This window comes from Penicillium samsonianum, assembly GCF_028829775.1.
Source record: "Penicillium samsonianum strain IBT 33392 chromosome Unknown utg000003l_segment0_segment0, whole genome shotgun sequence".
NCBI lineage: Eukaryota > Fungi > Ascomycota > Eurotiomycetes > Eurotiales > Aspergillaceae > Penicillium > Penicillium samsonianum.
In genome coordinates this window covers 5940927-5960756 of record NW_026643261.1, presented here as the reverse complement: position 1 = coordinate 5960756, position 19830 = coordinate 5940927, and the positions used below count along the sequence as shown (strand labels likewise).

Genomic DNA, 19830 nt, shown 5'->3' with positions numbered 1-19830 from the left:
AATCTGAGAAGAATCTGAGAAGACCACCAAAAAGGACATCTAAAAAGACTAACTATCTGAAAATACTGCCATAAAAGACTACTGAAAAAGACTTCACAAGGCCGCATAAGGGGCCGACTACATGTATTCTTGTTTTTCATGATGCGGGAGGTTATAGGGTTAAGAGAAACCAGTCCACGGATCAATTCCCCAGACTCGTGCAGAGTAGACGCGTAAAAAATCCGAAGAATTCACACAGAGAGCATGTGACCCGGCACATTCCAAATTAGGTCCCGCGAGCCCAGACCCCTCTTTCCCACCAACCTTAGAATATATCTAGAACGCTTCTCTTATGAATTCTTAAAAGCTGCATACATCGGGGTGTTAACTAATTATCGAACCCCCAAGTTTACGCTTCTTTCACATGGGATTTCAATCCATTTTCCGCTGAATTATGCCCGTCACGAATGAAATGACTTCCTTGTTTCTCTCAGACGCTTCGATTGCAGCAGAGAATGCGTTGCTTAAGGAAGAAAACATCCGACTTCGCCAACTCTCAATGCTACCGAGCACAATACTATCACAGAGGAAACGCAGAAGGATGTTACTGAATCCACAATCAAAGGCCTAAATCCGGGCCCCGGGGCCACTAGCACGACCCGGAAGCTATAAGGGACCGCATATATACCTCGAGGGAACAGATGAACAGGGTAAAGAAGCAAATGGATAATGTGAGGAAGAATATGGAGGCCGTAAAGAAGCACGAGGGAGTCTCGAAGGTAACCATGAAAGTCTCAAAGTCGAGTGCGAATGGCTCCAAGGTGTCTATGAAGATATCAAACCTGGTATGGAGGGGTTCGAAGAAAGATATGGAGGCTTGGAAAAAGCGTATGGAGACATGGGTGAATAACATGGACGTCCCAAAGCTCGGGGGACTGGACTGGAATGAGCTGGGGGCTATAGAGAACGAATTTGATATCATCGACCAAGATGGTTCTGACAGCGAAGATCGTGTTGAAGAACTCAGGGCAAAAGAATATTGAGTGGCACCAGGAGGTGTTTCATTATCTGTCTTAATATGAGGCTAATGCTTTTTGAGAACGTCTTCTTGGACTAATTTTGGCTCGTATTGTGACTGCAAATAGAGAAATAATCAAAATATCCATTATCTTCGTATATTTCGATGTAGGTCGTCTCGGCTTCTAGTTTCGCAAATCCAATATCCATTCTCACATTCCACCATGCACCTAAATATCTGAAGTATAGTATAACATGTGCTTATAATGTAACTTGTGATCGTATCTTCCTCTCTTCTTCTTACAAGGGACCAAAGGCATGTTAGTTGTTTTGTATATATCTTATGTAGTACTCCGTACTCCCGTACGGAGTGACACCGGAACGAATCCAAACTGGCCGGCGGCTGACTCTACTCCGAATGTGTTTCGGGCTGACAGCTGATACCTAGGATGTGGAATTTGGAATGTGGGACTTGCACGGTTGGAATGAACGCCCGTGAGTTTATTCTATGAGATGTTCATGTTCAGGTTAATCCATGGATGTTATGAATAATATGCGAACCAGCCAATAGGAATAAGAGGATGTAAATTAGAGCCTCTGCAGTCAGCGTAAGGGTTAGTCTAGAATAGGAAAGCAAACCCAAATAGAACTATATAAGCATAAATTATAGAGAATATAAGAGAATATAAGAATATAAAAAAATAACCAGGTACAAAGGGGATTGGGCCATCGACCTGATTGAACCATGGACGCAGTAAGCTTTACGGCCCGGTGATTGCTCTGTTTGTTGCCCCACGTTCGGTCGAATGGAGCCCGGAGAGCTTGCAAAACACTGTCTTTGACCTCCTCCCCACGATTTCTACTTTTTCTTGATCCGCATTTCATACCTACACTACACTACACTACATAGCCAGTATGGTCGAACTCATCAACCCACCGGAAACCCGCGAACTACTCCCTCCCCTCCTCGCATGCCTCCCACTAGCCTTTGTCTCGCCCCGCGCACCCCCAGCTCTGTTACCACTTCTCTCCCCTATTCTGCGCCAACGAGTCGGGGTTCTCAGTTCGCTATCCACATCTTCCACAGAGTCATGGCTGCAACTACTGTGCTGGGATGCTGGGAAAGCAGAGCGTCTGCAAAGGGTCATTGACGGTGCCACCTTTGAACCACACCCCGTATCGGGCGAAATCGAGCTTCCGGATGAACTTCCGGTGACATACAAGCGGATCGATGATGAGACTCTCAAAGCACAAGTTCCACTCACCGAATACAGCTTGACGGTGGTCTATTTGTGGTGCCCGACAGACGAAGAGGGAGGTGGCCGTGGCTGGCGAGTCGCAGAGCTTTTGCCGCGGGAGGGAGCTGCTGAGGATGACGATACCTGGGCTTCTTCCATCGGGGAGGCGAACATTCAGGCAAAGGACCAGCTCCTGGCTGATACATTAAAGGCTACCGAGGAAGAGAAAGCTCAGGAGAACAGCATGGATAACGACGACGACGATGACTACTGGGCTCAATACGACTCCACACCTGGGGCCAAGACCCCCGCGCCTACTGGTTCATCAAAGCCGGGTCCATCTGGCTTATCTGAGCAGTCTTATTTCTCGCAGTACGGCGACGTGCAGCCGGCCATGGATAATCACGATCCCACGGAGGAGCAACCGGAGGTTGGTCCGTCATCGCTCAATGGAGATATGCTGGCCAATCTCTTGCGACGACAGGTGAACGGAGTCAATTCAGAGGATGAGCCCCGCACCAACGGATATTCTCCAGACCATATCCCCAGTGATAAGGCCGCACAAGATTTGAACCACCCACGGCCGGCCTCTGCATCTTCTGGTAGCTCCGATGCTATCGCCAAACTGGAACACGAGGCAGAGAGCCAGTCAACCTACGAGGTGGGAGTGAAACAACATATCGGTACGAGCATCAAGAGTTTGTTCCGCTTGGCAAAGGCCACTGGAATGCCCCGGGCAGAATTCCAGGCATTGGTCTCGATGGAATTGGAGCTTTTGAATGTTACGGATGACGATTAAGGCCCTAAGATACTTCAGTGATACCCATGGACCATTTTATTTGCTTGAGAGTTCGGGTTCATATTTGGCTTCCGTTTTGCATATGTTGTCAGCATTATTGGGAGTGAATGGTTTGCTTTGGGCATTTGATCTTGTTCTATGTCGAACACATAGCCAATAAAACCACAATACAACAATACCACGTTACCTTCTTTGCGCTTAACTGACATATAACATATAATTTGAGGCTATGAAATAAATTCTGCACGGGTGAAGGCATCTCGCAAAGCATGCCCGATAAGGCGTAGCGCGGCCCAAAACCAACCTTAGAAAGACCATGGATGCTGCCCAGGTGTGGCTAAGTCAAGGCTTCCAAGGGTTTTCTACAATCTATATATCCTTCTAACCAATTCAAGCAACTAGAATAATCTCCAGGGCTGAGGCTTAGCTTACTCCGCCCCACTTTCAGACTTAAAAGGATGCTGGCCCCCGTAAGACGCTTATCAGAAGAACCACCTTATTTTATTTCTCTCACACACAATGGCCGACGAAAAGAGACAAAACCCCTTCGAGGACATGGGACGTTCTGATGAGGCAGAGGCCGCAGATCACCCTCCAGCATACACAGCAGGACCCTCAACACAACCAAGCCAATCACCACCAGTACAAGAAATCCCCTCTCAAACAAGCCACAAACCAATCGCAATTCCAGCCATCACCGCCTCCTCTGATTCTCCTTTCATTCGCGCATATCCACCCGTCCTAAAAAATCACCAACTCCCCAAGGAATCCTTCCTCGGCTTCCTCGACCAACTGAACAAAGACATAGCTGCCAGTCCGCCCCTCCAGGTCCTAGACGCAACAGGCGGGATCTTGAAGTCTGTCCCGATCCTGTTCCCGTTGCACTGGATTGGAAACGTTGTCAGCGGACTCGCAAACCTGGGCAGCCAAGGCATGTCCAAAAGCCGTACAGACTCCTCCATCAAACAAGCTAATAAGGACATCTTCGGTCCGCGTGGCTTGAAGGTTGAGATTGCGAAGCTGGATGCGCTGGCACATGTCGCAAAGCTCCCTATATTGGATTCTCAAGGCAAAATCAATCGGCAGGCGCCTCTGTTTCTACAACTCCAGTATGAGGCGTCCATGGCCAACACTGAGATCGATGAAAGGCAGCAGCAGGAGCTGGATTTGCAACGGAGGATTGGGACTTTGCAGCCCTGGATTGCTGAGCTTGAATTTGAGATCTTGCCTTGGTCTTCTAAGTCTAGGTTGACGCGGTTCAATGCCTCATTGAAGAAGTATAATGAGCCGATGGATCAGGAGAGGAGAGGAGTGGGAAGGCGAGGCGATGTTTACATTAAAGAGACAAAACAGGAAGAAGATCCTTTTAGGAAGGCTTTGTGGCTTGTTATTCGGGAGGTTGAAACGGATGAGAGGCGCTAATTTCTTGATATATATATTCGTGCATTTTGGCACTGTCTACATTAGAATTGGCTGACCTTGACAGGGGCCAGCTAGGGAGGCTCTTTGTCAACTAGCGAGATTCCAGACAAGTAATCTCAATGAGAATCTACCAGAACTTTATGTATAAATCTTTGTCCAATTATAAGCCAGAAAATCCAACAAGGAGGTCAAAGGAGATATCACATTGCATGAATCAGTCGCCATGAAAATATTGATAGGAGACTATATATGTAAATCAACAATAAACTGGAACTTCCAAGGTTCAATTTCTTTGAATACTCGACTCGACAGTCCAATCAATCAAGCAGTTGATGTACAAAGTACATCTCACCCTTTTTGTGGATTTGTATACGTAGATCCGCCTGGGCCACCGCCCTACCCGGAAACCAAGAAGACACGCAACGTTAACGTTCTACTATCATCCCCCTCCACATCTCCTTTCCTTTCTCATAGTTTTCTTGGCCTCAATTGTTGGGTGCCATGCTTATTTGGTGATTCTGGTAAGTTTCTTCCTTTCCCCCTCTATTACGATCTTTTTCTGCTTTGTTGATATTTACTGACACCCCCGGAAGTCTATTTGGCTATAGGTAGTTTCTCGGTCGCTCTCTACATTTCATATTTTCAACATGTCGTCCCCTTCACCCTCTCTGCGGAAGAGAGGCGGAAAGAAGGATGTTTACACCGCATTGCCCTCGGAAGATGACTCGACTCCCGTGTCGGTGCCGGTCAAACAGAAGTCGGAATGGGACTATTGGCTGGCCATAGTGATTCTCACCCTCCTGGCTTTCGCGACACGGTTCTACCGCCTCGATTTCCCTAACGAGGTTGTATTCGATGAGGTTCATTTCGGCAAGGTAGGAGATCCAATGCCTCTTGTGGTGGCACAATCTCTACAAAAAAGGGGGCCCTTGGACTAACATTGATATTATTTGGCTAGTTCGCTTCTTACTACCTTCAACGTACCTATTTCTTCGATGTGCACCCGCCTTTTGGAAAGCTGTTGTTTGCCCTCATGGGTTGGCTCGTGGGCTTCGATGGAAGATTCCTGTTCGAGAACATCGGCGACTCCTACATCGAAAACAATGTGCCTTACCTATCCCTCCGTGCCATGCCGGCTACTCTTGGTGCCTTGACAATTCCCGTGGTGTTCCTCATCATGTGGGAGTCTGGCTACTCTCTGCCAGCCTGTGTGCTGGCTGCCGGCCTGATGGTGTTTGACAACGCCCATGTGGGTGAAGACCGTCTTATCCTTTTGGACTCGACCCTCGTGTTGTCAATGGCACTCAGTATTCTGTGCTACGTTCGTTTCTACAAGTTGCGTCACCAACCGTTTAGCCGGAAGTGGTGGAAATGGCTTCTCCTGACCGGCTTCTGCATGAGTTGTGTCATCTCCACCAAATATGTCGGTTTCTTCACTTTCGTCACCATCGGCGCGGCAGTCCTCATTGACTTGTGGAACCTCCTGGATATCAACCGCGAGCAGGGAGCGCTGAGCATGATCAACTGGGGCAAGCATTTTATTGCTCGCGCTGTTGGATTGGTCATTATCCCCTTCATGTTCTACCTGTTCTGGTTCCAGGTCCATTTTGCTATTCTCAATCGGTCTGGCCCCGGCGACGACTTCATGACCCCCGAGTTCCAAGAGACTCTTAGCGACAACCAGATGACCGCTCAGTCTGTTGGCATTCAATACTTCGACACCATTACCATGCGCCACAAGGACACTAAGGTCTTCCTCCACAGCCACTGGGATAAGTACCCCCTGCGTTATGACGATGGCCGTATTTCCAGCCAGGGCCAGCAGGTCACTGGTTATCCCCACAACGACACCAACAACCAGTGGCAGATCCTGCCGGCCGAGCCTCTGGTTGATCCATCTGAGCCCAAGAGCGTGCGCAACGGCGACATCATCCAGCTCCGCCACATTGGAACCGAGAGTTATCTCCTGACTCACGATGTTGCGTCTCCCTTCTTCCCCACCAACCAAGAGTTCACTACAGTCTCTCAAGAACTGGCTGATGGCGAGCGCCACAACGACACCCTGTTCGAGCTCAAGATCGAGTCGGGCAAGGCTGCCCAGGAGTTCCGTACCCTTGCCAGCCTGTTCAAGTTGGTCCACGTTCCAACTCGGGTCGCTTTGTGGACACACACAACCCCGCTGCCAGAATGGGGTTACAAGCAGGCCGAAATTAACGGTAATAAGAATATCCTTCAGTCCAGCAACGCGTGGTACGTTGAGAACATCGAGAACTTGGAAGAGGACAGCCCCCGTCTTGTTAAGGAGGAGCGTAAGGTCAAGACGCTGCCTTTCCTGCGCAAGTACTTCGAGCTGCAGGGTGCCATGTTCCACCACAACAACGCTCTGACCAGCAGTCACCCCTATGCTACGGAGCCCTTCCAGTGGCCGTTCCTGTTGCGGGGTGTGAGCTTCTGGACCAAGAACGATACTCGTGAGCAGATCTACTTCTTGGGTAACCCCATTGGATGGTGGATTGCCAGCAGTATTCTGGCCGTGTTTGCCGGCATTGTTGGTGCTGACCAGCTCTCCCTTCGCCGTGGTGTAGATGCATTGGAAGAAAGTAAGTCGAGAAACCAACTCTTATTCTGTTTTTCTTTCTTTTTCTGTTCTGGTAATTAACACGTTCATCAGTTTGGGGCCCCGGTACGCGCTCGCGTCTGTACAACAGCACCGGCTTCTTGTTCCTGTGCTGGGCTGCGCACTACTTCCCCTTCTGGCTGATGGGTCGCCAGCGCTTCCTGCATCACTACCTGCCCTCACACCTGGCCTCCACCATGGTGTGTGGCGCACTGGTTGAATTCATTTTCAACCTGCAGCCGCTCGATCCCCGCACTGCACTTCCCCCTGTGGATGACCCCTCGGGCAAGTCCAAGGCGCGGTCGGTCAGCAGCCTGCGCCGGTTCATCACGGCCAAGGAACGCATGGGCTGCAAGTCGCTCATCGCGGGCTGGATTGCCACCCTTATCATTCTGGCTGCCACCATCTGGGGCTTCATCTTCTATGCGCCTTTGACCTACGGTACCCCTGGCCTCGATGTGGCGGGTGTCAATGCGCGCAAGTGGCTGAACTACGACCTTCACTTTGCCAAATAGGCTCCTCGGTGGCCTCCTTGGCCCAACCCGAGAGAGAACAGACCCATTTGAGATGATGGGCTGAACTGAAATTGCAAAGTCGCAATTTTGTAAGATAACGTATAATCCGTGATAAAAGGCGGGAGGAGAAGGTGTTTTTTTTTGTGCGATTGGAAACATGATGGAGTATTCAAATGATATCAGTCTTTGGTATCATTTGAAACCATTATGTATGTGCATGTATGTGCGGTCATTTGAGTTCTCTTTTTCTTCCATCCCGATGTAGTACATCTTCCGTGCCAGAATTTCTCAGTCGAGTCCTGTGTCACTATTGGTGGTACAGGATAATCAGCCGACCGTGTAAGTTAGTCCCCGATACATTGATCCAGGCCTGTTGTATTGGTGTCAATTGGGGATGTAGATATGTAGATATGTAGATATGTATGTGGATATGTGGATAGGAGTGTGTATAAGGAAGAACCCTGGAATGTGCCAATGTCGATCGTGATCGACTTCACGTGATCGACGATCGATGACATGTGCCCATTGATGGGATTTCATGTTTGAATACTCCAGTAACTACCTCGACTATTACCTAGGTACGTACTTTTTTTTTAGTAAAAATGTTTCTTTTTTATTAATACTATTTCTATATAACTTGCATATGTCTAGACCCGACCCTTTCTCTTCTCACATTCCAATTGATTTTTGCCTTTCTATATTTTGTTTTATTTTTAGACCGAAAAAAAAAGCAGCCCACTGTTTATGTACAAAGAGACTTCAAATGTTCCCACTTGCTATGTATAGTAAGACAGTTTCACATTGAAGTCCTATGAGATCATGGAAGTACCCAAGTCTTAGGGTAATAACATAAGATAAATAATAATAACACATAACTAATACTAAGGTACCTAGGTACTTAGTAGTAATACTAGAATGTAAATAGTAATAGCCAGAATACTCAGACCATATCTGGACAACTCCGGATACCAAAGGGACTAGACTGTCAGTAGCGTCTTCTCTTTTTTGCCTCTCTTTCGACACATTCTCTCTCTCTCTTTTTCATTTTTTCATTCTTTACTGCCCCCCCCCTGGTGATTTTTAGGGTCTCTCCACTCTCGTCCCCAGTTCTTATTGGTGTTTCTCTTTGAGAGAACTGAAACGGACATTTCCGCGTCTCACCCGACACACCTATGGTGGGTTCAAATTCTTTCCAGAAAAAAAAAAGAGCACATATTCGAGGCCCTGCAAGGAATTTGGGAATAATTTATCCAATTTGTTGTGAGATGCCATCGGATCGGACAGACGCAAGACAACCCACTCTGTGGATTCCTGCCGGGCCTTTGATCGGCCGCTAGACAAACACATGTTGTGCTTCGTCTCTCCCTGAAAGCTTCTGACTGACTTCAATTCTTCCTCAGCTTAACCCCTAAGCTTTGCTTTGTTTACCCTCGATCGTTATACCTATCTATTTGGACTGATCGTTTCTTCGGGCATCACTTGCATTCGACACATCACGCTCAGAGGGCGACAAACTTCCAGGATCGTCCAAACCTTAATGAGATAGCTGACTCCCAAAGACACACTGGCCGGCTATTCAAATACCAGCCCGATCCGTCAGAACATTCGCTTCCATGCCTATGAAACTGCCCAAGAGCTTTACCAGGCGGAAATCGTCCGGCAACGTTCTAGAAGACGTGGACGCCCCTCACCAATCCTCCTTTCGAGTCTTCGAGCGCCCGGGGCCTCATCGATCCATGACGGATGGAGCCGTGCTGACGAAGCCGCTGAGCGAGGGCAATACGGTGCCGTCGATGGAGGATTCCGATAACATCTTTGCGGATAGGGAGCGACCCCTGGATAAGAGCCGGTACGATCGCCCTTCGACCATGGATTCTCTCAGGAGACGGCTGACTGGGAACCGTGATAGTGGTAACTACGAAAGTTCTACGTCAACCAGGCTAAGCTCGTCATCCACCCTCCCATCATCGACTGAAGTCCCGCCGCCCGACGAGACCCTATCCCCGCATTCCCGAATCCATGATGTTCCAGCTCCACCACCGCTCACGAGTGCACTGCGCGCCGCCGGACGAACTTTCTCGTTCGGTGGTCGATTCAGCAAGTCAGGACCACAGGTCCCTCGACAGCAAACACCAGACGCCGCAAAGAATCGCCCCGTGACGGGCAGCACCGATAGCACGGCTACTCCACCCAAGCTGCCCGATACAAACTTCGCTCTCAGCTCGCAGGACGATTTTAACAAGATGTTTGATAATATGGATGCAAGAGAGGGTTCAGCAATACGGGGGTCATCCCCTAAACCGGCCAAGGTAAGACCTGCAATCGCTCGTCCAGGCAAGGATGCAGTGCTGATAGAATCAAAGTACTCCTCGTCTCCCCCGACGCATGTTCTGCCCGAGTTCCAAAACAGCAGAGCTGCGGCACCCGCCGCGATTAATACAGATCGATCGACTGCTGTTGAGTCACCCCCTTACTCTTGGGATCGTCGCCCGTCCGAGGAGGGCTTGCTACGTGGCCCGCATTCTCCACCGCTGAACCAGAGCCAGTCTACACTCGATACAGTTGTTGGTTTCCGGAAGCTTTCGCCGTCTCCCAACCAATTTACCGAGGCTACTACTTCACATCGTTCCCTAGAGCGCCCGCGGGGATCGGAGAGAGGAGGACTGCGGAGGAGCGGGATATATTCGGCTAAGGGGGAATCCGCACCCTTTGACGACGAAGATGCCAAAATGGTCAGACAATCCGTCGTGTTTAGCAAAGAAAGCACTTCGCCGTGGGGTGAGGCTAGCCCCTCTGGTGCAACCCCGTTGATTGACAAGGGCAAAGCGCCCAATTACTCTGGCCATGTGAACCCAGAGCCAGATAATATGTTCCAATACCGCCGTTCGCCCGCTCCTGCCGACAGGTTGGACCCTTCCATTGCGGATCACGCGCGGTTGGCTGTGCAGTACGCGGATAGTCTGCCCAAGTCATCTTCTCCGGGTAACAAGGTGATGACTCCATCTCAGTTCGAGCACTATCGCCAGCAACAAGAGCTTCGACGTTCCAATAGCGATGCAACTAAGAGCGACGAAGAGTCTGATCACGAGGAGTTTGACGATGAACAAGATGAGGTGGAGAAGCAACGTGAGACGGAACGCCAACGACGAAAGCAGGAGGCTCATCTCTCGGTGTATCGCCAGCAGATGATGAAGATCACAGGTCAGCAAGCACCAGTGCAATCGCTACGTCCGGTGATGAGTGGAGCTAGCAACAGCACGCCCAATTTGCATCCCAGTCGCCTGTCCGTACTAGGCGAGAAGTCCACCAGTGGGAAGAGCAGCGAGGAAGAGGATGACGATGTGCCGCTTGGTATTCTGGCCGCACACGGTTTCCCCGGTCAGAACCGCCCACCAACTCGCCTGAACAATGTCAGCTCCAATCCCAACCTTCGTGCATCCATGCAACCGCCGTATATATCATCTTCCAGCTCTGTTTCGGGTGCCGACCCCAACGGCAGCCGGGGCAGTCTGCCACCTTTTGCAAGGAACTTGCCGCGAGATCCTTACTTCGGTGCAGGTCTGGTTAACAACGCCAACCGTGAATCCTTGGCGTTTGGAGGTGGTTCGGTATATGGAGGATCTTCGTCCCCCGCACCTCCCCCTGGAGGTCTTGTCGGTGTTATAGCAAATGAGGAGCGGGCGCGAGCGATGCGCAGAGGAAGCCCGAACACACAAGCAATGCAGGAAATGGGAGGAGTGCCTCGACCATACTCGATGATGCCGCAGCAGCAGCAAAACGTTACCGCCGGGGAACAAGCCTCTATCCAACTATCGCAGCAGATGACCACGATGATGCAGATGCAAATGCAGTGGATGCAGCAAATGATGCAAATGCAAGGTGGGCAGGGTCAACCTATGATGCAAGGCATGCCAATGCCTCCTATGATGATGCCTGGTGGAGCGATGACCATGCCTCCCATGGGCCCTCCTTCTATAGCAGGACCCCAGTCCATGGGTGGCAACCCGAACTTGCGGCCCATGTCCATGCCTGCAACATCCTTTCTCAATATGCCGCCCTCGCTTCCACCACACATCGATCAGCGTACGATGAGCATGCTGGACCCCAACATTTCAACTCGTAGGACTGGCTCGCCCATGCCGAATCTGTCCGGTACCCCATTCCGCCCCAACACCGGATATGCGGCTTCAATCGCTCCGTCGGAGCGCAGCACCGCGGGCATGGCGCCTCGTTACCGGCCAGTATCAGTCATGCCGCCCGAATCGAATTACGCGGTGGCATCCTCAACAAACAAGCCTTTCGGTGACGAAAACCAGCACCCGTCCATGCCAGTGCCTCAGTCTCACATTCCGAAGTCGCATCTCGCCACTGTGACCGTCCGCCCCGTTTCACGGAGTACTGGTGTTGAAAATAGAAAGCCCGGTTCCGATGATGACGAGGACGATGACGAGGCCTGGGCTGACATGGTAAAGAAACGCGAGAAGAAGAAGAGCAGCTGGAAGATGAAGCGAGCGACATCTTCGTTCGGGGATCTGCTGAGCGTCGTGCACTAAGTCTTTGATTCTGTCTTTCCTCCTTTCTTTCTTTCTTTCTTTCCTCCTTCCACAACTCGACCATGAAAGCGTGCTTGCATTGCATCTGAAAAAGAAATCTGTCCGCGTTACGCTGTATAGCCTGCCCCTTTCTTCTCTGCATTTCCATTTCCGCTTCCGTTTCCTAACATCTCCCGCTCCTCCTACGACATATGACGCACATACCATCACCTCAGAGAAGGGCTTGCCGTACCATTTGAATATGTCGGCTCGATAATGCATCCCTAGCCCTCATCTCACATCTTGTATGTCACTCCTCGTTCCCTGCCCCGGGTTTCCTTGCATCATCGTGTCATGGTCATTCCGGTCTGGGCAGAGGGATTCGACATTTACAAGTATGAATACATATGCTTTCCTTGCGCTTTTAGTCTAGTTTTGATTTTTGAGTTCGGTGCTCTGCTTTTTTTCTCACTTTCTTATGATATCGGCGCGGGAAGAGACATGGCGTTATTTATCTGATAGGTTTCTATCTTTGTTTTTGTCATCTTTTATTGTGTCGTTTCGTTTTGCATTGTCTTCTCGCCAGAGCGCTCTGCGTCTTCCCGACTCCCTTAATACATTTCGGGCCTTATGGCCGTTATATCGGCTCTTTCCAGGGTTCCTTTCTTTTTTTATTTATTTTGTTTAGATTTCGTGTTTTTTTTGCTTTAGTGGGGTGTATATCTTACCATAGCGTAGATCTGGGTTCGTTCTCTATACACTGTGGCTAATATATGTTATGTCATATCAATATGATCGGTTATGTGCGGATAACTTAGAAGCTACGTGGTGTGAGTGGCGTGTAATCATGAACTACCCTGGTTTAGTAGGCTGAGTGTCTCGGGCTTCCGAGGCATATTGCAATCCAATTGATGAGAAATCGTTGAAAATTATGAGAAGGACTAGCGCAGTGTATCTTGAAGTGAGATGAAGATGAAGCAAACGCCGGCGGTATGTACATTGTCACGTGATAGGCTACATCAGCACGGTCACATGATCAATATCGATATCGATATCGAGATGTATCACGATATCTTCATCACTCAACGTCAACATCAATCAAGTGCGAAGTCAAGGCCCAAATAACGATCTAAAGTGTACCTCCTCATTGGGTTCCTTCGCCTGAACTTATTTGCTGTCAATAAGCACCTCAAAAGCATATTCCGAAGGCACACGCGTTTGATCGCTATTGTCCTTCAAAAGTCAAAACGAACTGGTCATCTATAAATAGGCCTTGAAACTACATCGAGCCTTCATCTCCTCGTCACTCTCTCTTTTGAACTCCCGCAATTTCTTGGATTCATACATTAAATCATATCACCGATACCGATACTGGTATCTGCCGAGGTTGCTCTCAAACCTTTTTCCTTTCTTAAAAAAGCTTTCTCGCCACCATGAATGCTCCAGATCGGTGAGTGCATGTCAGCGTTTTGAAATTCCTGAAGTTTTGTTCATTTTGAGCTGCTCTGTGATGTTGGTTGTGCGTTGAATGCTGGATCTTCAATTTCGGTTGGATATCATGTGTGCCGCAGCGCATATTCCCCGGATTCCGGGGTAAACTGCGCCTTCCTATGTCCATCTCTGATTAATCTGGGAAGGAGGGAAGGAAGGACATGGAAAGCGAGGATAGCTCTTTCCTCGCACCATTGCTCCTGTCCTGGCGAGCATTGAATCATGTCTATTTATCCTGTCTCTGTCAACGCGTTTTCCCTCTGCCATCCTCTTGTTTACCCGTGGACTGTCATCCTCTTGTTCACTGTCGATCCTGTGTTTCTTCGTTTCTGTTTTGTGCAGTCATGCCTCAGAGCCCTGCCATTATCACGGCCACTGCGGCTATCGCCAGAGAGCGTGCTGGTAGCCGTGGCCAGGGTCCCCATCCGCGCCATTCTCGCCCTATGCTCCCTGATGACGCCCCTGACGTGTCAGTTGAATCAGCTCACGGATTAAGGCTTTTGTTTCCTCTTTTTTTTGTCCCCTTTCTGCATCTTCATGTCTTGTTTTTCATTTGTGGAAACCACAAGCTGACCAAGGGCATGAATATAGGTATGAAGCCATCCTGCTCGCTCCGGGCGAAAGCAAGATTGATGTTGAGGTCGACACCCGTAAGTCATGTTGATCAGTGTAGATCGCACAATCTCACTGACCGTATCTCTCTAGGCCTTCCTTCTGCCGCTATATTTACTTTCCGCAAGGAAGACCACACCCTTGGCAACATGCTGCGCCACCGTCTCCTGAAGACTCCCCATGTGATCTTTGCTGCCTACCGCGTAAGCAACCTGCTATATGCACGTGGTGTTCCTTCTTGGAAAGATACTAACAAGGATCTATTAGGTCCCTCACCCGCTGACCCCCGAGTTCCAGCTGCGTATCCAGACTGATGGCGAGGTCACCCCTCGCCAGGCTGTTGTTAACGCTTCCGAGGCTCTGATCAAGGACCTGGGCATCTTGTCTCGGGAATTCACCAAGGAGTACGAGCTCCGCAAGGCTGCCAACGCCGCCAACCAGCAACAGCAGAACACTGCTGAGTAAATGATTATGAGTGACACCCAGACACCATCCATCTTCTTTTCTTTGGTCTGAAAATATGGCGCATGGAGCAGTTATGGTCTTTTTTGCCTTGCGTTTGCTTTCTTTTCGTTTTCGATCTGGGGATTTATGAGTGGCCCCTTTTTTCGCGGGCGTGTTCTTTGCTTTCTACTGTTTCCGAGAGACTCAGCTATACCACCAACGAGCTGATACCTACAAATTTACAAGCTTAAAGCTTTTAAATCATCACTTGTATCCATCAATCAAGTACTCCGTATTCCAGTTGTAGATCCAAAAATACCCATCTCGACCAAATGACTAAGCACCCGATGAGGTTAGCGCGGGTGCCTCCGCGTCCTACAACGGCGTCATTCGCATCCTCCTGAGACTCAACTCACTTACCATTTTGCATTCGTGTTTCTTGTCAATTTCTTGTTGGCCTTTCTGCATCTAGTTTGCTCATGCGAGCGTGGTATCCGTGATGTTTTCCTCGTCGAATAACTTCCTCGGGGGTGGTGCCACTGGCCGTCCCGGCCAGGCACCATTCATGCAACAGCAACAACAACCCCCCTATTCGCAATTCCCCCAAGGCCAGCAGCCCCCATCAATCCAACAGCCTCAACCGACTGGATTTGCTCCGCAGCCCACTGGTCTTGCTCCACAGCCGACCGGATTCGCCGGCCAGCCCTCCCCGTTCGGTAACCCGCAGCTACAGCCTCAAGCCACCGGATTCCCCGCAGGACAGGTCCAGCCGCAATTCACTGGCTTCCCCGGCGCCGTGCCCCAGCAACCCCAGCAGCAGCAAGCGCAAAGCTTCCAACAACAATACACCGGATACCCTCCCCAGAACCAGGCGCAGCAGCCGCCTCCGGTGCCGCAGATACCAACTCGATTCAAGACCTCCAGCGATATCGCGAACTCCTTCCAAGATGCTGCTGGCTCTGGGGCGCCTCCTCAGGTGCCGCCAAAGACAGGGTCAAAGATCCCGAGCATTCGACTTTCTTTTATCACGGCGCAGGACCAGGCGAGGTTCGAGCAGCTCTTCAAGTCTGCTGTTGGCGATAGCAAGACAATGGATGGTGGGTTTCCCTGCACCCAATGGGTAACGTGTTATGGCTTGTATGGCAGTACTGACTGGTCAAAATAGGCGATAAAGCAAGAGATCTTTTGATGCGCTCCAAGTTGACGGGCGCTGATCTTTCTAAGATCTGGGTCTTGTCTGATACTACCAAGTCCGGACAGTTGTTCTTCCCAGAATTTGCATTGGCCATGTATCTCTGCAATATTCGTCTCACCGGTCGCGAGCTTCCTTCCTCCCTACCCGAGACGATCAAGAACGAGGTTTCCAGTATGGTTGACATCATCTCGTTCGATGTCCCCGACACACAGCCGGCGCCGGTCCAACAGCGAACAAACGTCCCCAACTTCGATGCGCCTCTCATGGAGAACAAGTCGACGCCCCCAATTGTTCAACAGCCCGTCCCGCAGCAACCGAACAACGCTCAGCTCCTGTCGCAGCTGACAGCACAGCCTACTGGGTTCTTCCCCCAGCAGACAGGTATCCAGCAGCCCAACCCGGCGGGTTTCCCTGGTCAGAACCAGCCTCAATTTCTTCAGTCTCAACAAACCGGTTTCATGACTAATCCGCAGGCCACTGGATATACTGGCCCTCGGCCTCCGATGCCGCCTATGCCTACTGGTTACGGGTCGAACCTCAACCCCGCCCAGACCGGTGGAATGCAAGGCCTAGGTGTGCAGCCTACGGGCCTGGCGGCGCAACCTACGGGAATGCCAGGTCAATGGGGATTCATCAACACACCAGCGCAGGGTTTGCCCAACATCGATGCTATGAAGCAGCAGCTCATGCCACAGCCTGGGCGTGAGGGTGGTTTCAGTGCTGTCGGCCTTTCAGGAAATGCTACAGTTGCTTGGGCAATTACGAAGGAGGAGAAGAAGATTTACGATGATCTTTTCCGTGCATGGGACGGTTTCCGCAAGGGCTTCATCAGTGGCGAGACTGCCATCGAGATCATGGGCCAAAGTGGTCTGAATAGAAAAGACCTGGAACGGATTTGGACCCTGGCTGATCCCCATAACCGCGGCCGACTGAACATGGATGAGTTCGCCGTGGCTATGCACATGATCTACCGTGCTCTGAACGGATACCCAGTTCCTAGCCGTCTGCCACCCGAGCTTGTTCCTCCTTCTACGAGACACTTAAACGACTCCATTGGTACAGTCAAGTCTCTTCTCTCTCAGGATGCTGAAACCCGCAAGGCTACCGGGGCGTTCCTGCAGCCGCAGAAGACTGGTGTCAGCTATCTTAAGGACCACTCCTTCCGTGGTGGTGCAGCTGGCGCTTCTGCGGCTAGCCGCAAGGATGCGACGATGTTCAAGAACAATGACTCCGCTGGTGGATACCGCTCTAGTGCACGCCGTCGCGTTGGTAACGAGGCTCGTACCCCATCGCCGGCCGCCTCTGGTGCTTCAGATGAGGATTATTCTGTAGAACAGCTGCACAAGAAGATCCGCGAGGCCAAAGTCATGATTGACGCGGCCGACTTCCAGGACGAGAACCGAGCCGAGGATGATGATGCTCTCGACCGCCAGGATCGCCGCGAGGCAGAGAGTCTCATGGACCGTATCCGCCGTGTACAGGACGATCTTGATACCCACCCCAATGCCTCATTCCGTCAAGTGGACAGTGGGGCAGATCGCAGGGCCCTTCGTCGCCAGCTGCAATCTTATGAAGATCAAGTTCCCCAGGTTGCATCTGATGTGCGTCGTCTTGAGCGTGAGATCGCGGACGCGAAGCTTGAGCTCTTCCGTCTCAAGGACGCCAAGGCGCACCCCGGTGGCGCCTCTAACATCATTGGCACTGGCCCTGGTGGCACTGTGACCGAGGCAGATCGGATTAAGGCCCGCGCGCGTGCGCGTATGCAAGCCCGGGCTGCCGAGCTTTCTGGGCGCCCCGCACCCGTGACAGAAGATGACGATGGCCAGGCGGCTCGTCGTCTGGAGTCTGAGAGCACTAACGTGAAGACCGAGCGGGAGCGCAACGACACTATGACCCGTGATGTTGAGGAAAGTGTCCGTGATTTCGCTCGCAGTTTGGAGGACAGTCTCCGGGATGAAGGCCAAAACTCCACACGTGAGCATGAGAAGCGTCGTTGGGAGGATGCATTGGGAGTTGAGGATGTTATCCGCGACTTCATCTACGACCTGAGCCGTAGTGCGCGAACTGCCAATGTTCGCAAAGAAGAGTATGTTATTCTTGTCAATCAGGAAAAGTGTTCAATACTGACAGTGTATAGGCGAGAGAGACCTTCCCACGAAGTTCAGTCTCGAGCATCTCCAGTGGCCGAATCTGCTGCTGCGCGCCCTTCGATGCCCCAGTCCGTGGACTCGTCAGGATCTCTACCTGGTAACACACATGAAGATCGTGTGGCGGCTGCTCGAGAGCGTGCACAGAAGCGCATTGCTGAGCGCATGGCTGCTGCTGGTTTGAAGCCAAATGACGCCAGTGAGACTCTTGCGCAACGCCAGGAGCGTGAGAAGAAGGAGCGCGAAGATCGTGTCAAACGCGCTGAGGAAGAGGATGCTAAGCGGGAACAGGAGAGACAGCGTCGCCTGGCTGAGGAACGGGGCGTTCCTAGCGATGCAGCTCCAAAGACTGCAGGCAAGAAACCACCACCAGCGCCGCCCACCCGCAGGGCTCGGACGGATAGTGCTGGCCAAGCCGATGCCAAGAAGGGAGAGGAACCCACTAAAGTGGATCAGGCTGCCCGTGAGCAGGCCATCAAGGAAGAGCAAGAGGTGCAGGAGGCGGAGACTAAGCGTCTAGAGTGAGTAATCCACAGCCGGGAAAAAAAATAAAAAAATAGGGGAGTTGGCTAATCATTTACAGGGGCGAGGCAAGCCAAAGCGAGCTGGAATTCCAACGTGAGAAGGATGCCCAAGCCGCTCGACTCCGTGCTCTTGAGGAACAGGTCCGCCAGGGCAAGATCAAGAAGCAGGAAGAGAAGCGCCGCAGGGAAGAGGCTAGCCGACAGTCCAAAGAGCAGGAAGCTATTCTTGCAGCCCAACGCGTTGAACTGGAGGCGGCCAAGGAACGTGAGCGACAGCTGCAGCGTGAACTCGAGGGACTCGACGAGTCATCGTCCGATGACGAAGGCCCTGCCGATATTACGCCTCAGTACAGCACCCCGACACAGAGCCAGATTCTCCCTACCCCGCCTCCTGTGCCCACGATAGCTATTCCTGAACCCCCCGCTGTCGAAAGCGTGCCTAGCGAAGTGAGCTCCCCCGAAAGCAGCCGTAGTGTTCCTGGCGCCACGCCTGATGCCGAGTCCAAGAATCCATACTTCAAGATCAAGGCTCAGCCATCCGGCCCCACCCAAGCGACCTCGCCGTCTGCCACAGCTCAGTCTACGAATCCCTTCCACCGCTTGGCCCAGCAAGAGCCCATCAAGCCTACCTTCACCGGCGCAGCCCCCCTGGAACGCAAGACTCGTGCCCGCCCTGAGGAAGAAGACGACTGGTCCGCTGCCGGCTCCGAGTTCGATTCGTCTGATGATGAAGACGACCGTCCAACTGGCGGCAGCGCCAAACAACTTGCTAGCATCCTGTTCGGCACTATGGCCCCTCCACGTCCTCTGAGTGCCATGGACGAAGACAATTCTGCCTCGAAATCTGCTACCCCGGTACAAGAAAGCCCCGTTGCACCTCCCCCACCACCCCCAGTAACTCTGCCTCCTCTTCCTGCCATCCCAAGCCCTAGCGATGCCACCTCCCCACCACCGGCGCCATCTGCAGGACCTCCCCCTCCACCTCCCCCGCCTCCGCCTCCTCCCCCAGGAGCCGGTGCTCCTTCTATGCCCCCGCCTCCACCTCCTGGCGGAGCCCCCCTCTGCACCTCCGCCACCCCCTCCAACTGGCATCCCGCCTCCACCTGCTCCCCCAGCCGCGGCCGGTGGCGCTGGCGCTGGCCGAGGCGCCCTCCTTGCGTCCATCCAGCAAGGCAGGTCCCTGAAGAAGATCCAAGTGAATGATCGTAGCACAAGCTCGTCGGCTGGACGCGTGCTGTGAAGAAGGAATTGGAGAGTCTTTTTTATTTTTTGTTTTGAGAGTACATACTGTACAGATG

General features: G+C 51.5%; 7 protein-coding genes across 7 annotated transcripts; all 7 read left to right on the top strand.

Moving 5' to 3' along the window:
• Positions 1–680: 680 nt before the first annotated feature.
• N7471_005914 (uncharacterized protein) lies at positions 681–1022 on the top strand (the record flags this gene model as incomplete). Its single annotated transcript, XM_057278633.1, has 1 exon — positions 681–1022. One exon carries the CDS (start codon positions 681–683, stop codon positions 1020–1022), a length of 342 nt encoding a protein of 113 aa, XP_057138243.1.
• An 889-nt stretch (positions 1023–1911) lies between these two features.
• N7471_005913 (uncharacterized protein) lies at positions 1912–3033 on the top strand (the record flags this gene model as incomplete). The annotated part of the gene is made up of 1 exon (XM_057278632.1): positions 1912–3033. The coding sequence occupies one exon, from the start codon at positions 1912–1914 to the stop codon at positions 3031–3033; it is 1122 nt and encodes a 373-aa protein (XP_057138242.1).
• A 519-nt stretch (positions 3034–3552) lies between these two features.
• Positions 3553–4455, top strand: N7471_005912 (uncharacterized protein; the record flags this gene model as incomplete). Its single annotated transcript, XM_057278631.1, has 1 exon — positions 3553–4455. The coding sequence occupies one exon, from the start codon at positions 3553–3555 to the stop codon at positions 4453–4455; it is 903 nt and encodes a 300-aa protein (XP_057138241.1).
• Positions 4456–5102: 647 nt separating this feature from the next.
• Positions 5103–7587, top strand: pmt4 (dolichyl-phosphate-mannose-protein mannosyltransferase; the record flags this gene model as incomplete). The annotated part of the gene is made up of 3 exons (XM_057278630.1): positions 5103–5330; positions 5414–7055; positions 7127–7587. The coding sequence occupies 3 exons, from the start codon at positions 5103–5105 to the stop codon at positions 7585–7587; spliced, it is 2331 nt and encodes a 776-aa protein (XP_057138240.1).
• Positions 7588–8612: 1025 nt separating this feature from the next.
• Positions 8613–12140, top strand: N7471_005910 (uncharacterized protein; the record flags this gene model as incomplete). Its single annotated transcript, XM_057278629.1, has 3 exons — positions 8613–8762; positions 8988–9896; positions 9951–12140. The coding sequence occupies exons 2-3, from the start codon at positions 9201–9203 to the stop codon at positions 12138–12140; spliced, it is 2886 nt and encodes a 961-aa protein (XP_057138239.1). The 5' UTR covers positions 8613–8762; positions 8988–9200.
• Positions 12141–13954: 1814 nt separating this feature from the next.
• Positions 13955–14687, top strand: N7471_005909 (DNA-directed RNA polymerase II core subunit RPB11; the record flags this gene model as incomplete). The annotated part of the gene is made up of 4 exons (XM_057278628.1): positions 13955–14079; positions 14202–14260; positions 14316–14425; positions 14490–14687. The coding sequence occupies 4 exons, from the start codon at positions 13955–13957 to the stop codon at positions 14685–14687; spliced, it is 492 nt and encodes a 163-aa protein (XP_057138238.1).
• A 478-nt stretch (positions 14688–15165) lies between these two features.
• On the top strand, positions 15166–19735 carry pan1 (actin cytoskeleton-regulatory complex protein PAN1; the record flags this gene model as incomplete). The annotated part of the gene is made up of 4 exons (XM_057278627.1): positions 15166–15763; positions 15832–17947; positions 17999–18529; positions 18592–19735. The coding sequence occupies 4 exons, from the start codon at positions 15166–15168 to the stop codon at positions 19733–19735; spliced, it is 4389 nt and encodes a 1462-aa protein (XP_057138237.1).
• Positions 19736–19830: the final 95 nt, after the last annotated feature.